This window comes from Nycticebus coucang, chromosome 4 (assembly GCF_027406575.1).
Source record: "Nycticebus coucang isolate mNycCou1 chromosome 4, mNycCou1.pri, whole genome shotgun sequence".
Lineage (NCBI taxonomy): Eukaryota > Metazoa > Chordata > Mammalia > Primates > Lorisidae > Nycticebus > Nycticebus coucang.
The window spans coordinates 145,158,709-145,172,410 of NC_069783.1; the positions used below are offsets into that span (position 1 = coordinate 145,158,709).

Genomic DNA, 13,702 nt, shown 5'->3' on the forward strand with positions numbered 1-13,702 from the left:
TTGTTACAAGCTTCCTGCAGCTGCTTTTGTTCCCGATTATAAATATGGACACCTTTTCATATTGCACGTTGTCCACTTTATTCCTCTTTAATTGGTTTATTGCTTTCCCTTTACCAGTATCGATTTTTTAATTAAAAAAGTAATAGATGCTTGTTTTACTATATTCAAGCACCGCTAAAGCAGTGGTCAGGCCACTCCTCACTCGGCCATCATTTAGCAGGCGCTGGGATCATGTGGAATGGCTGTTCCGTTATATTGAACTCTCCTCCATTAAAGGAGTCATTGTTAAAGAATTTTCTTGTTTCTTTTTTTTGAGATTTTTTAAATTTTTCCTGCCTAAGGCTGGGATATACAATCTATTTTACATAGACCTTTGGGCCCTGATGCAAATTCTCCAGGGAAATTCCTAAAAGAGGAATTAAATTCAAGTCTCTTTCCTACTGGTCTAGCTTCCAGCCACCTTTAATTTTCTTCCAAAAGGGGAAAGAACTGAGTCAGAAAACTTCCTAGATGATCCTGTAATTCTGAGCACACCTCTGATGGTTGAGAACTCTGACACCCACGTTGGTCTGATTTCGTTTCCTGTAGTCATGTACTGCACTGACCCTGGAGAGGTGGACCACTCTACCCGCTTAATTTCCGACCCTGTGCTGCTGGTGGGGACCACCATCCAGTACACCTGCAACCCCGGTTTTGTACTAGAAGGGAGTTCTCTTCTGACCTGCTACAGCCGCGAAACAGGGACTCCTATCTGGACGTCGCGCCTGCCCCACTGCGTTTGTGAGTCCTGTTTATTGCCTTGGGCCTTCTGTATGTAGACTCAGATTCACTAACTCTTACTCTCAACCAAGAGCTGAGCTACTAGGAGGAGGCATCCTACTCTGGGGCAGGGGGAGGGTTTTTATTATTTCTACTACCACACAGCAGTAGCTTACGCTGAGGGGGCACTTATACTACAATATTTACAGTCATTTTATCATGCACTGTGGATGGAGCTAAGTCCTCCACCAGTTTCCCTTTTTCCTTCCCCCGAATAGCCCTGGGAGCACAGTATCATTGCCTTTGTTTTAAGAAGAGGATACTGAAGTCAGAGAGGTGAAATCATGGTCCCAGGGCACACAGCTAGTTAACAGCAGAGGCCTTTTTCAAAGCTCCCCAGGGATTCGAATGTACAACCAGGCTTCACAACTGCTACTCAAAGAAACCATAAGGTTATATGGGAAGAACAGAGCTGTAAACCATGTTCGGGGGTTAAAAACTGTCAGCTGCACTACTATTTTTAATGAGTGTGCTGTGAACAGGTCCAATTAGGGACACGGCCAACACAGAGGCCAGAAGCCACACTGAGGTCTTTGGCAGGGATGGAGAACTAAGAATTTCACTTTAGGGAAAAAAAAAAGAATTTCAAGAAGCTTCGTGTAAGTTCAACTACACCTGATGTGAATAACACTGAGTAAATTTATGGCTTTGGCGCCAACAGTGGCTATGTTTTGCAACTGTTCACAATTATCTAAAATGGGCTTCACACTTTTACAGATTAATATGAGGGTACGTGCAATTAGGTTACGTTGTTTGCGTTTGTTAGGAAGAATCCCAGTTGTCCTTGAGCCCCTCCCATAAGAGGTGAGCCATTTACATTGCGCCCCTCAGGTGGGAAGTTCCTGAAACCCCGCCCCCTCCCCACCTCTCCCTCCCCTCACTCTTCCCCTCTCCCCCACCGCCCTTCTTGAATTTAACTGTATTTTTCTCTGGAATGGGCCTGTAGTTGTTGATCTACTAGTGTTAACACAGTGTGGAGTACATGAGATGCTTACTTTTCCCTTCTTGAGATACTTAGGAGAATGTTCTCTAAATCCATCAAAGTACATACAAAACATGCAAAGTCTGCATCTTTTTTTTTTATTATTTATATTCTACATTTACTAAGTTTCACATGTACCCTTGTAAGACTGCATCTTTTTTTTAATGCTACCTTTTAGATGGGCAAAAGCTACCACTGTGGGAAGACAACTGGAAAGCCAGGAAGTCCTTTCCTTTTCCACTAGACAAGCTGATGCTTGCTGAGTCCAAGCCTTAGAATCGACCCTCCCCACCTGGGCCAGGCACTATTCTAAGGATGTCACATGCGGTAACTCTTGTATTCCTGGAAGGAAAATAAAACGAAGAGTCTGTTGCTTCGGCAGAGAACGGAGCACAGTCAAATTCAAACTCACATGAGACCTTTCTCTCTGCTCTCTATTCATGAACCAACCAAGGCCAAGATCCCACTTTTGCTGGTTCATTCGTTCAGCTTCCTCAGCCTGCAGAAAGGTTTTACCACATGGAACCAAATAAATGAACAATTTTAGGTCACATTTGCCTCATACATTTCCCTTAATTAGCTTCTGATTCCTGCATTAAAGGAAGATTTCTATTTCTATATTTCTACTTTTGCTTCTCAAAAGGGGGAACATTATTACTCTGTTCCCTCAAACGAAAGGGGTTCTTGGACCACACATCCCTGTGTCTCCATCAGCCTTTGTAGTTAAGAGTTCGGATTGCAGTGGCTCATACCTGTAATCCCAGCATTTGGAGAAGTTGAGGTGGGAGCATCGCTTGAGGCTAAGAGTTCAAGACCATCCTGAGCAACATAGTGAGAACATGTCTCACCAAAAAAATAATACTAAGAACCAATTATTAGCTGGGCATGGTGGTGGATGGTAGTCCCAGCCACTTGGGAGGCTAAGGCAGGAGAATTGTTTGAGCCCAGGAGATGAGGTTGCTGCAGAGGAGGAGCTCTGATGATGCTATTGCACTCGAGGCAGGGCAACAGAGTGAGACTCTGTCTCAAAAACAACAACAACAATTCTGGAATTTCAAAGCTGAAGGAAATCTGGGGGCTAAAGTACAACTGAAGGGTAATATAGATAAAATACAGCTGCCCCATTTTACAGATAATAGCAATAGTTATCCTTTATTGAATGTGCAAGACACATTTTATTTATTTATTGGTGAATGTATATGTGTGTATGTACATTATATATGCTATATCTATATAGATGTAAACTGAGACTCCAAAGGGAAATGGGATGGAGATTACAACACTCCTTTGTAGACAGAACTAGGATTCAAATTTAGAACTCTGGTCTCCAAGTCCCCTGCCCCATGCCAGCCAAACCCCCAGCATCAATTCACCATGGCTGACAGGGTACAAACCCCTATGGGGACATCCCAGTGGAATTTTAGGTTATGTCCCTAATCCCCTAACCGCAGTGTCCCTAATTCCCTAGAATTCTGGGCTGTGACCACACTGATTGGTTCCTGCTGTGGATTAAATTTAGTCCCCAAAACATATGTTGAGGTCCTAACAGCCTCCCTACTACCAGGAACTGTGACCGTGATTGGAAACAGGGTCTTTGCAGAGGTGATCAAGTTAAGATGGGGTCACACTGGATTAAGAGGGGCACTGATTCGGTGACTGGTGTCCTTGTAAAAATATGGGAATCAGGACACAGAGACACAGGCATGGAGGTAATGTGCTGGGATGGCAGAGGCAGAGACTGAAAAGCTTCACTGAAGGTTGCCAGCTTCTACCCAGATGCTAGGAAGAGGCACAGAGGGCTTCCCCGCTGTGGGTTTCAGGGGAGCGTGGCCCTGCTGACAGCTTGTTTCTGGACTTGCAACCTCCAGAACCTACAAGACCGTAAGTTGTTGTTCTAAGCTCCCCCCACACCCTCAGCTCCTTGTTACTGGCAGTCTTAGAAAATGAGCAGAGCTCCCATTTCTTCTAGTGACCGTAAGAGTGATCAGAGGCAGCTTTGAGAACTCACACTGTAGCAACCCAGAGATGCAAAGCCAAAAATAAAAGCTGATTTTAAAATACAGAAAGGTAGAGATATCATTTTTTATAAAGGAAGCGCACTTCACTAATGAAGCCCAGCCTCTGCAGACCCTGTGGGCTGCAGCATCCCCTCTGGGCCCCTTTCCCTGTAACTCGATGTTGGAGCTGCAGCACCAAGTTGAGACGGCTTCCCTGACACCATGCTAATGAGTTCACAAGTCAAGTGGCGTGTTGGGAGATGCATGGTCCTTCCAAAAGCCTGAAGAAGAACCCAGCATAATGTGATGCCACGAGCAGCCAGGGCTAATGGGAGACAACTCAGGAGACAAGAGGCTGCAGTCAAAGCTGAGTGGCAGGGAACTGGAGTGACAGTTAAGGATTTTTAAGGATGAGGTTGTTAGACAAAACACAGCTTAGAAATGTTTCCCTCAACTGAACAAAGGAAATAGACCCCATTTGGTGAGTGCCTTTAGTATGCTAACCTCCTCTCCAACATTAACATGCCTCACCCTCACAAAACTGCACACATGGTAATGTACATCCAGTTAAAAGTGGTCAAAAGCGGCCCAGAGAAGGTGAGTAGCTTTCCTGAAGTCACACTGTAGAAAAGAGGACAAGGATTCTAAGTCAGCCTGACTAAACACAAAAGTTATCTTCCTACCTCACCACCTTGAAGTTCTAGCTTTTAGGCAGAGCTCTGAGGCTTTACAGCTTCCACCAACAAGCTCATGAAATAGACAGAAAATTGTTTAAGCTCTGGTTGTCTACAGACTCTTGCCTAGTCACTTGCCCAAGGCCATGGTCTGGCCAAGCTGGGGCTCAAGGTCTTGTTTTTTCAATCCTAGTCCATTTACCTCAGGACAACTCAAAAATAGTTCAGGCATAGACAGAGAGAAGAGCCTAAATTTCCCAGTCAGTTACACCCCCAGCTCTGCTGGTGTATCTTGGGCAAGTAACTTACCCTCTCTGGGCATCAGAGCTCTCATCTGTGAAAAAGAATCCTACTCTACCAAGAAGGGTTGTTGGGAGCAACTCTCTCAGTCATTCAACAAGACCTCCTGTGAGCAAGTACGCTGCCAGGACAGAAGTTCCCAAACTTTCTCAACTCACAGCACTCTGGCTGTCACAGAAATTTTGACAGGTTTCCTAGGCCAAAATGCCTAACAGTTGCCATTTATTATGCAGTTAAGTTTAAACAACATAATGAGTAATTAGTAGCCATTTGGAAAAGTAATGCATAGTTTTCTTTTAGAAAAGAAAAATGAAGTTTTTCATACTTAACAACATTACTGCTACAGGGATATATGTACCTGTTGAGCCATGCAAAAATTCCCAAACTTTGGGATCAGACTGGACTCCACCACCCTAGTGTGCTTTTCCATGTTGGTTTTGTCACAATTCTTGCTTTTTAGCACAGCAACCACAGAAAACCCAGCTTTGCCAAGGAGGGGCTTTATCAAAAGAAACTGTGAACTATCAAAAGAAACTTTATCAAAAAGAACTGTGCCTCAAAGGCACCTGCAGTCCCAGCTATTTGGAAGGCTGAGGCAGGAGGATTGCTTGAGCCCAGAAGTTCGAGGTTGTTTTGAGGTAGGCTGAGGCCACAGTACTCTACTCAGGGTGACAGAGTGAGACCATGTCTAGAAAGAACGAAAGGAGGGAGGGAGGGAGGGAGGGAGAAGGGAATGGATGGGAAGGCAAGAGAAGGGAAGGGAAAAGAAGGAAGGAAGGGAGGGAGAAGGGAATGGATGGGAAGGGAAGGGAAGGGAAAAGAAGGAAGGAAGGGAGGGAGAAGGGAATGGATGGGAAGGGAAGGGAAGGGAAAAGAAGGAAGGAAGGAAGGAAGGAAGGAAGGAAGGAAGGAAGGAAGGAAGGGAGGGAGGGAGGGAGGGAGGAGGGAATGGATGGGAAGAGAAGGGAAAAGAAGGAAGGAAGGAAGGAAGGAAGGAAGGAAGGAAGGAAGGAAGGAAGGAAGGAAGGGAGGGAGGGAGAAGGGAATGGATGGGAAGGGAAGGGAAGGGAAAAGAAGGAAGGAAGGAAGGAAGGAAGGAAGGAAGGAAGGAAGGAAGGAAGGAAGGAAGGAAGGAAGGGAGGGAGGGAGAAGGGAATGGATGGGAAGGGAAGGGAAGGGAAAAGAAGGAAGGAAGGAAGGAAGGAAGGGAGGGAGGGAGGGAGGGAGAAGGGAATGGATGGGAAGGGAAGGGAAGGGAAGGGAAAAGAAGGAAGGAAGGAAGGAAGGAAGGGAGGGAGGAAGGAAGGAAGGGAGGGAGGAAGGAAGGAAGGGAGGGAGGAAGGAAGGAAGGGAGGGAGGGAGAAGGGAATGGATGGGAAGGGAAGGGAAGGGAAGGGAAAAGAAGGAAGGAAGGAAGGGAGGGAGGGAGAAGGGAATGGATGGGAAGGGAAGGGAAAAGAAGGAAGGAAGGAAGGGAGGGAGAAGGGAATGGATGGGAAGGGAAGGGAAGGGAAAAGAAGGAAGGAAGGAAGGAAGGGAGGGAGGGAGGGAGGGAGGGAGGGAGAAGGGAATGGATGGGAAGGGAAGGGAAGGGAAAAGAAGGAAGGAAGGAAGGAAGGAAGTGAGGGAGGGAGGGAGGGAGAAGGGAATGGATGGGAAGGGAAGGGAAGGGAAGGGAAAAGAAGGAAGGAAGGAAGGAAGGGAGGGAGGAAGGAAGGAAGGGAGGGAGGAAGGAAGGAAGGGAGGGAGGGAGAAGGGAATGGATGGGAAGGGAAGGGAAGGGAAGGGAAAAGAAGGAAGGAAGGAAGGAAGGAAGGAAGGAAGGAAGGAAGGAAGGAAGGAAGGAAGGAAGTGAGGGAGGGTGAAGGGAATGGATGGGAAGGGAAGGGAAGGGAAGGGAAAAGAAGGAAGGAAGGAAGGAAGGAAAGGAAAGGAAAAAGAAAGAGAGAAAGAAATGAGGGTAGATCTGTCCATAAGGTCATCAGTCCAATTCACCTGAATTCTCAAGGGGGAATAGGATGGAGTCACATCAGTTACAATCACAATTGTTTATAACCAAAGACCAGTGGTTTTCAACCAGAGGCAATTCTGCTCCCCTGGGGACATCCGCCAGTATGATTTCTGGAGACATCATTGGTCACCACAACTTGCAGAGGGTGCTACTGGCACCTAGAGGGTAGGGACCACTGATGCTGCAAGGCCCAGGACAGGCTTCACTACAAAGAATTATCCAGACCAAATGTGAGGGGCATCAAGGTGGAGATAACCTGTCTCAGATGATCCTTTTTCAAAGCAAGACCACATGTCACTGCACAGTCACATCTCAGCTGAGAATGAGGTGTTGGTCCAGCCCATTTACCAGCAGAGACATAAGGTGATTCACCCAAGGTCACACAGCAAGCCCAAACCTCCAGTTCCAAATTCAATTTACTTTCCATATCACTCTCCTGCCATCTTCTGGGCACTGAAGATGCACACAAAGGCCTTCAAGGAACTGATTCCTGCCAGGGAGAAATTCCATGTGACATCCGTCTCAAAAACTCTTACTGATGGTTGGGACAACATTGAATCAGACTGACTTGAGAGCCAGAGAATCCTCAGCTTAAATCACAGCTTGGCCTTCCTGTGGGATTGTCACAAATAAGCCCCACCTGAGGGACTCAGTTTCCTCATCTGTAAAATGGGCACATGGTGTGGTAGTTAACGATAGAGTAGGTTGAACCCTATCTCTATCCCTCCCTAGCCTGTGACCTTTGACAGGTTACCCAACCGTTTTGTGCTTTCTTTGCCTCAGGTATAAAATGGGGATGATGATGATGATAAAATCTGTGCCTTGGGGTTGTTCTGATAATTGAGTTTATAGACAAACAATTCAAAATAGTATCTGGCTTGGGGGATGCTCTCAGTAAATGTTGGCTATTTTGGTCTTGATTGCTCTAACCTTCAAAGATTTGGGGGAGGATTAGAAATAACATATGCAAATCGTCTAACACAGAATGGATGTTGAAATATTTTGGAAATTAATGAATAAATTAATGAAAATGATAAATCAATTTGTTAATCATGCCAAGACACCAAAGCATCGGTGCCGAGCTTTAGAATTGCCTGGAGAGTTTTAAAGAGCATACACTGGGGAACTAATTAAATTAAATTACCTTAGGGGTTGGGGGCAGAGCCAGGGCACTAGGTAACCCAGGGTGCTTTCAATATCCTCCTTTGCATACAAATCTAATAATTTATCTTTCATCTGCTTTCTGCCTTCCCATGGCCAGGACAGTGCCTGGCACAAGACTGGTAGCAGGACATATCTGTGGAATACTCCATGAACATACTGTTGTCAAGTTACACAAAGGCAGGGGCCATGTCAGTTTTGCTTATCATTGTAAGCCCATGCCCAAGACCAGTGGTTGGCACACAGAAGATAATCAATAAATACCAGGCTATTAATTAATCTGTTAATGTATGAAAGAAAATTTCAGGGAAAGATGACAAGGCAGTGGTTCCCAACCTGTCTAGCACCAGGGACCAGTTCCATAGAAGATAATTTTTCCATGGGCTGGAGTAGGGGTGGAAGTGGGGGTGGTTTGGGGGTGATTCAAGCACAGACTATATAATGAAATAATTGGACTACTCACCATGGCTCAGGATAAGTGAGCAATGGAGAACAACTGTAAATACAGATGAAGCTTCTTTCACTCAACTGTTGCTCACCTCCTGCTGTGCAGCCCAATTCCTAACAGGCCGGGGACTGGTATCAGTCTCAAGGCACAGGGTTGGGGACAGTGATATAAAGGAATCTTTTCCTGTTTATCACTGCCATCTGCTGGTTACTTTGCTGCAATGCAAGTAATATACAAGGGTTTTGTCAACTATTCACCTATTTTCTGGATATAAACACAATTCACAAAATTTGACATTTGACGTTATTTTCATACCATTTAATAAGTTGTGTGTCTAAGTTTGTCCAACAAGGTCAAGATTTCTTTTCTTTTTTCAAAGTTCAGATTAATATGATGGTATAAATGATGAGGTTACACTGTTTGTATTTGTATGATAAAGGTCAAGCTGTAGTTGAGCCCTGCACCCGGGGGTGGGCTGAATACCTTTACCTTGTGCCCATTATGTGACAGCCTACCGATCTTCCCTACCTCCCCCCTCCTCTTTCCCTCCTCACTCTTCCCCCCACTTGAATTTAGTTGTTTTTCTCTCATGTGGGGGTGTAGTTGTTTGTCTATTGGTTCATATTAGTATTTCACACTTTGGATACCTGGGAATATCACAAAGCTACAGATACTGGCCTGGATGTGGAGAGAATGGGACATTTTTATACTGCTGGTGGGACTGCAAACTAATACAGCTTCCTTGGAAAGAAGTATGGAGAATCCTCAAAGAGCTAAAAGTAAACCTTCCATTTGATCCTGAAATCCCTGAAGAAGAAAAGTCCTTTTACCATAAGGACATTTGCACTAGAATATTCATCACGGTTTAATTCACAATTGCCAGGAGATGGAATCAACCCAAGTGTCCATCAACTCATGAGTGGATTACACTTGGGATTTTTAAGAATCACTGTGAAGCCACCAGTGTCCCCAAGAGGAAGCCTCCTCCACCCCAATGAGAGAGAAGGAAGTTTCTCCCCTGTGCTTCTCCAGCACAGCTATTATCTCTTTGGGTTGCAATGACTGGAAAACTGCTCCCTATTCCCCACTAGACTGAGTTCTGGGAGAATAGAAATCATGGTTTTTGAATTCACCACTCTATACCCAGTTCCCAGCTCAGTCCTGGCACAAAGGTGCTGCAGAATCTACAGGACCAGAAAAAAAAAAAAAAAAGCAGTGAATTCTGGACTCTGAAAGTTCATGAACTGTGAAGTACAGAGCACGGGGCTGCATCTTCCAGGAAGGATTATATGGTGGTGCCCACCTGGCTTTAAACCTATTCATGCCCAGATGAACATTTTTTTGCTTTATTTGGCTAAGAAAATGAGAAAAATGAGAGAAAGACTAATATTTGAAACCTGTGATTATAGAAATATTATTATGTGGGGTGAGTCTAAATTATATAGCACAATTTTTTTTTTTTTTTTGGGATCACACATGTTTTAATGTTTTCTAGAAATATACTGGAGAATCATGCAATGCTGCCAGCATTGGAGGCAATCCTTGGCCACAAGTCTGCACACTCCTTTGCAACTGGTCCTGTAATGGCAGAACCTTTCATTTCGCCTTTATTGTTTACTATGACCCCTGCATTATCTTCAAAATAAAGAAACACACCATCTTTTCTCCGGTATGACTTCCGCTGTCGTATTACCACTGCCGGATGAACCTTCTTTCTGAGCTCTGGTTTGCCTTTCTTAACTGTAGCCATCACCATGTCACCCACACCAGCAGCAGGAAGTCTGTTGAGTCGTCCCTTGATCCCCTTCACAGAGATGATGTACAAATTTTTGGCTCCTGTGTTGTCAGCACAGTTGATCACAGCTCCTACCAGAAGACCCAGGGAAATCCGGAATTTCGCACCAGAGGACCCACCGCGTCCTCGCTTCGACATCTTGGACGACCGGAAAAGGACAGAAAGGAAGTGTATATAGCACAATTTAAATGGAAAAATAAGTCAATAGAAATTCAACAAGTATCAAGGCAGTGGCTCTCAACCTGTGGGTTGCAACCCCCTTTTAATAATGAAAATACATTGCAGCATTAGGAAGATTGAGAACCACTGTATTAGGGAAACAATAGTATAGTTGATATGAGACTAGAGGGCAATTATAAAGCTCATGAAAATAATCCACATTTATTGGGTACTCACTATATGCTGCTCTTCTCATGTTCATGAGCTAGTAAGATCCCTCATAACAGCCCTGTGAGATAGCCCATTTCACAGATGAGGAAGTCGAGGCCCAGAGAGGTCAGTTATGCTCACAGACACACAACTAGAATATAAATCCTCAGCCCTCAGACACTTGAGCTCAAGCGCTTCTCCTCTGTAATCTTCCTTTAATTGAAACGATATGTGGTCTTTCAAGAACTATTTACTGGGCACCTCCTGTGTACCAGGCTACCAGGGACAGAGCAGTGAGTTCACCCAGGCTGAGGACCAAAGATTTTTCTCAGAATATTTCCAGAGGAAGCTTTAGAACACAATAGTCATTGGGTCTCATTCATAATGCCGTTCATGTTTGTTATAGAAATGATGGAGGCCCCCCACTTAAAAAATAACATATCAAAACATAGACTGGAAAAAATAAAAATGAAATTCTCCCTTCCTATATCCCATCCCTACCCAGGCACACTTGCAAGTTAATCATTCCTTGCCAGCCATTTTGTGTCTCATCCAGAAACACATCATGGGGTGTTGCGTCAGAGGGGCCTGCATGATTGACTTAAGGAAGGCCTGGTGACTTGATTCTGGGCTTAGACGCAGAAGCCTTGGCTTCCTCTCCAGCTTGATCTGGAGAGCTGGGGGGGGGGGGTAAACTTCAAGTGTAGGGAGATCTTCATTAAATGGAAGGATTAGCCTTGATCAAATATCAGCTCAACCATTTGGAGCCTCATCTCTGGGAGTGTTCTCGAAAGAGAAATATACACAACATCTCTGCCTGTCTCACTCAACTATTCTCACAGCCCCTCCCCTCAGATATAGCAGGGGTCCCCTCCAGGCTCCCAGAGTCTTGTGAGTTTCTCTCTCTTATAGCACCTGCTATTTTTAATTAAATCGTCCATTTACACATCTGTTTGGCCCCTTGGGTCACCCAGGCCATGAGCTGCAGAGGGCAGGAATGGTGTGTGATTCACCTCCTGACCCCTCTGTTGGATGCATTGCCATGCATGAAGTAAGCACTTATATTTTCTGAATAAATGCATGAGTGCCTGCCAGAACATATTTATGTTGTCATACAAGATACCATTCTAACTGCACAGTGACCTGGAAAGTTCCATTCCATAGTCTAACTTCTAGGCTGGTTGGATTTCAAGGGTGGGAAGAAAATAGTGAAGACGGTTACTGAAGTATACAGGAAAATCGTTCAATCTCAAGAGCAGAAGTCAGGTTTCTACTGACTCACCCATTGGAGGGTGAGTCTTATTAGTGGTGATAACTTAATACTAACACATATTCGTTCACTGATTCATTCATTTATTTTCATTGGAAATGGTGATAGGCCATTAAAATGCCTACCAGGCCAGTAAGTGAAAGAGAATAGAGAGTGGTAGGGATTGTGGCTAAAATAAAGCACGTTCCTGGTCTAAGGGGGCACAGCCAATCATTGTCATGTGATTTTGTGAGCCCAAGATCATCCAATCTTCCAGTGTTTCAAAAGAAGCCAGAAATCTAAATTATTACTTGAAATATTCTTACCTGTCAAAGCTCAGTAACTATTCCCTTAATTTACATTGCACTAGCTAAATAGAGTCTACAGATGCATTATAGTCACACAGAAAAAAATTTGAATCGTGACCTGTCTTACACTGTGTTCTTCAAACTGTGAGTTCAGGGGGGCCAGGCATTGTATCTGTATCATTCTGTGTCTTCAGTGCTACCTATGTGCTGGCCCATAATAGCTGCTCCATAAACCCATAAACGTGTATAGACTGAATAAGTGAATGCTTTCTATGAATTAGGCATTGTGCTGGGCACTGGGGTTCCTGAAATGGGCCCAGTCTGGGAAAGAGGTGCAGAGATGAGAACCAAACCATGCTAGAAAAGATTCTGATACTGTAATAGAGATATAGAGGTTTGTGCAGGTTATAGAAAAGAGTTCCAAGTTGAGAGGAATTCATGCCATTGGGGGCAGATCTGGGTCTTGAGGGAATTCTTGAGATTCAAACTGCAAAATAAGATGCTTCAAACCATATGTTATTTATTATCTTATAGTTTCTGTGGGTCAGGAAGCTGGGCACACCTTAATCGGGTCCTCTGGTGTGGGAGCTCTCACCACAGAAACCCTGGTGATGGGTCTCTTCTGAAGGTTTGACAGGGGAAGGACCATACTCACTTGGTTGCTTTCAGGATTCAGTTCCTTACCAGCTGTTGGCCAGAAGCCACCCTCAGTTCCTTGTTCTTTCCATAAGGCAGTTTACAGAGTCAAAAACAATTATTTCACTGAAGAAGTAAGAGAGAATCTGCTAGAAAGACAGAAGTTACAGTTCTATGTAACATGACAGAAAAGGACATCCCATCCCCTTTGCCATATTCTGTTAACTAGAAGCAAGCCACAGGTCCCACCCACACTCAGAAAGAGTGAGTTCCAGGAGGCAGGGGTTATTAAGAGTGTCTTAGAGCAGAAGTGCCCAGCCTTTTTTGGCACCAGGAACCAGTTTCATGGGAGACAATTTTTCTATGAACTGGGTGGGGGGTGGTTCAGAATGATTCAAAAACATTACATCTCCACCTCAGATCATCAGGTTTTATATTCCCATGAGGAGCATGCAACCTAGATCCCTTGCATGCACAGTTTACAGTAGGGTCAGTGCTCCTATGAAAAGCTAACACCACTGCTGATCTAACAGGAGGCAAAGCTCAGTGATGAGGAATGGCTGTAAACACAGATGAAGCTTTACTCACCCATTCGCCTGCACTTATCTCCTGCTATGCAGCCCTGGGGGTTGGGGACTGCAGCTTTAGAGTACGGCTACCATATTCCCTATAGATGAATAGAAAAAGGATGTTCCAGGCAGAGGGAACGACATCAACCAAAGCACCAAAGGGTAAAATAGTGTCATCCATCTAGTTCAATGTGAGTTAAAGATTGGTCAGAAAGGGAGGCAGGAGATGAAACAAAGCCTTAAGAGCCAAATCTAGAGAAAGTGTGTCCCCTCAAGGTACATCAGAATCATCAGACAAGATATCAGCTAGCCACCTGCTCCATGTCCTATATCAAGGATCTGCAGGGTTGAGATGCTGAGAAGCTGGGAAAGTACACTGGTAAG

At 44.7% G+C, this 13,702-nt stretch overlaps 2 protein-coding genes across 8 annotated transcripts in view; one reads left to right on the top strand and one right to left on the bottom strand.

The window, feature by feature from the left end:
- Window positions 1–13,702, top strand: part of SEZ6L (seizure related 6 homolog like) — a 227,920-nt gene that overhangs the window by 197,329 nt on the left and 16,889 nt on the right. For 6 of the 7 annotated variants that reach the window (XM_053589782.1, XM_053589783.1, XM_053589784.1 and 3 more), the window contains exon 12: window positions 589–780. In XM_053589782.1, the coding sequence (XP_053445757.1) occupies window positions 589–780 (192 nt within the window). Of the gene's footprint in view, window positions 1–588; window positions 781–1,979; window positions 2,096–13,702 lie in introns of those variants that run through there. The other variant, XM_053589788.1, reaches the window with a different exon arrangement.
- Window positions 9,885–10,358, bottom strand: LOC128584690 (60S ribosomal protein L23-like). Its single transcript, XM_053589798.1, has one exon. It carries the CDS (start codon window positions 10,323–10,325, stop codon window positions 9,903–9,905), a length of 423 nt encoding a protein of 140 aa, XP_053445773.1. The 5' UTR covers window positions 10,326–10,358; the 3' UTR covers window positions 9,885–9,902.

Excerpts from the sequence above, each read along its gene's own strand:
- LOC128584690 (XM_053589798.1), bottom strand. The coding sequence starts at position 10,325 with ATGTCGAAGCGAGGACGCGGTGGGTCCTCTGGTGCGAAATTCCGGATT.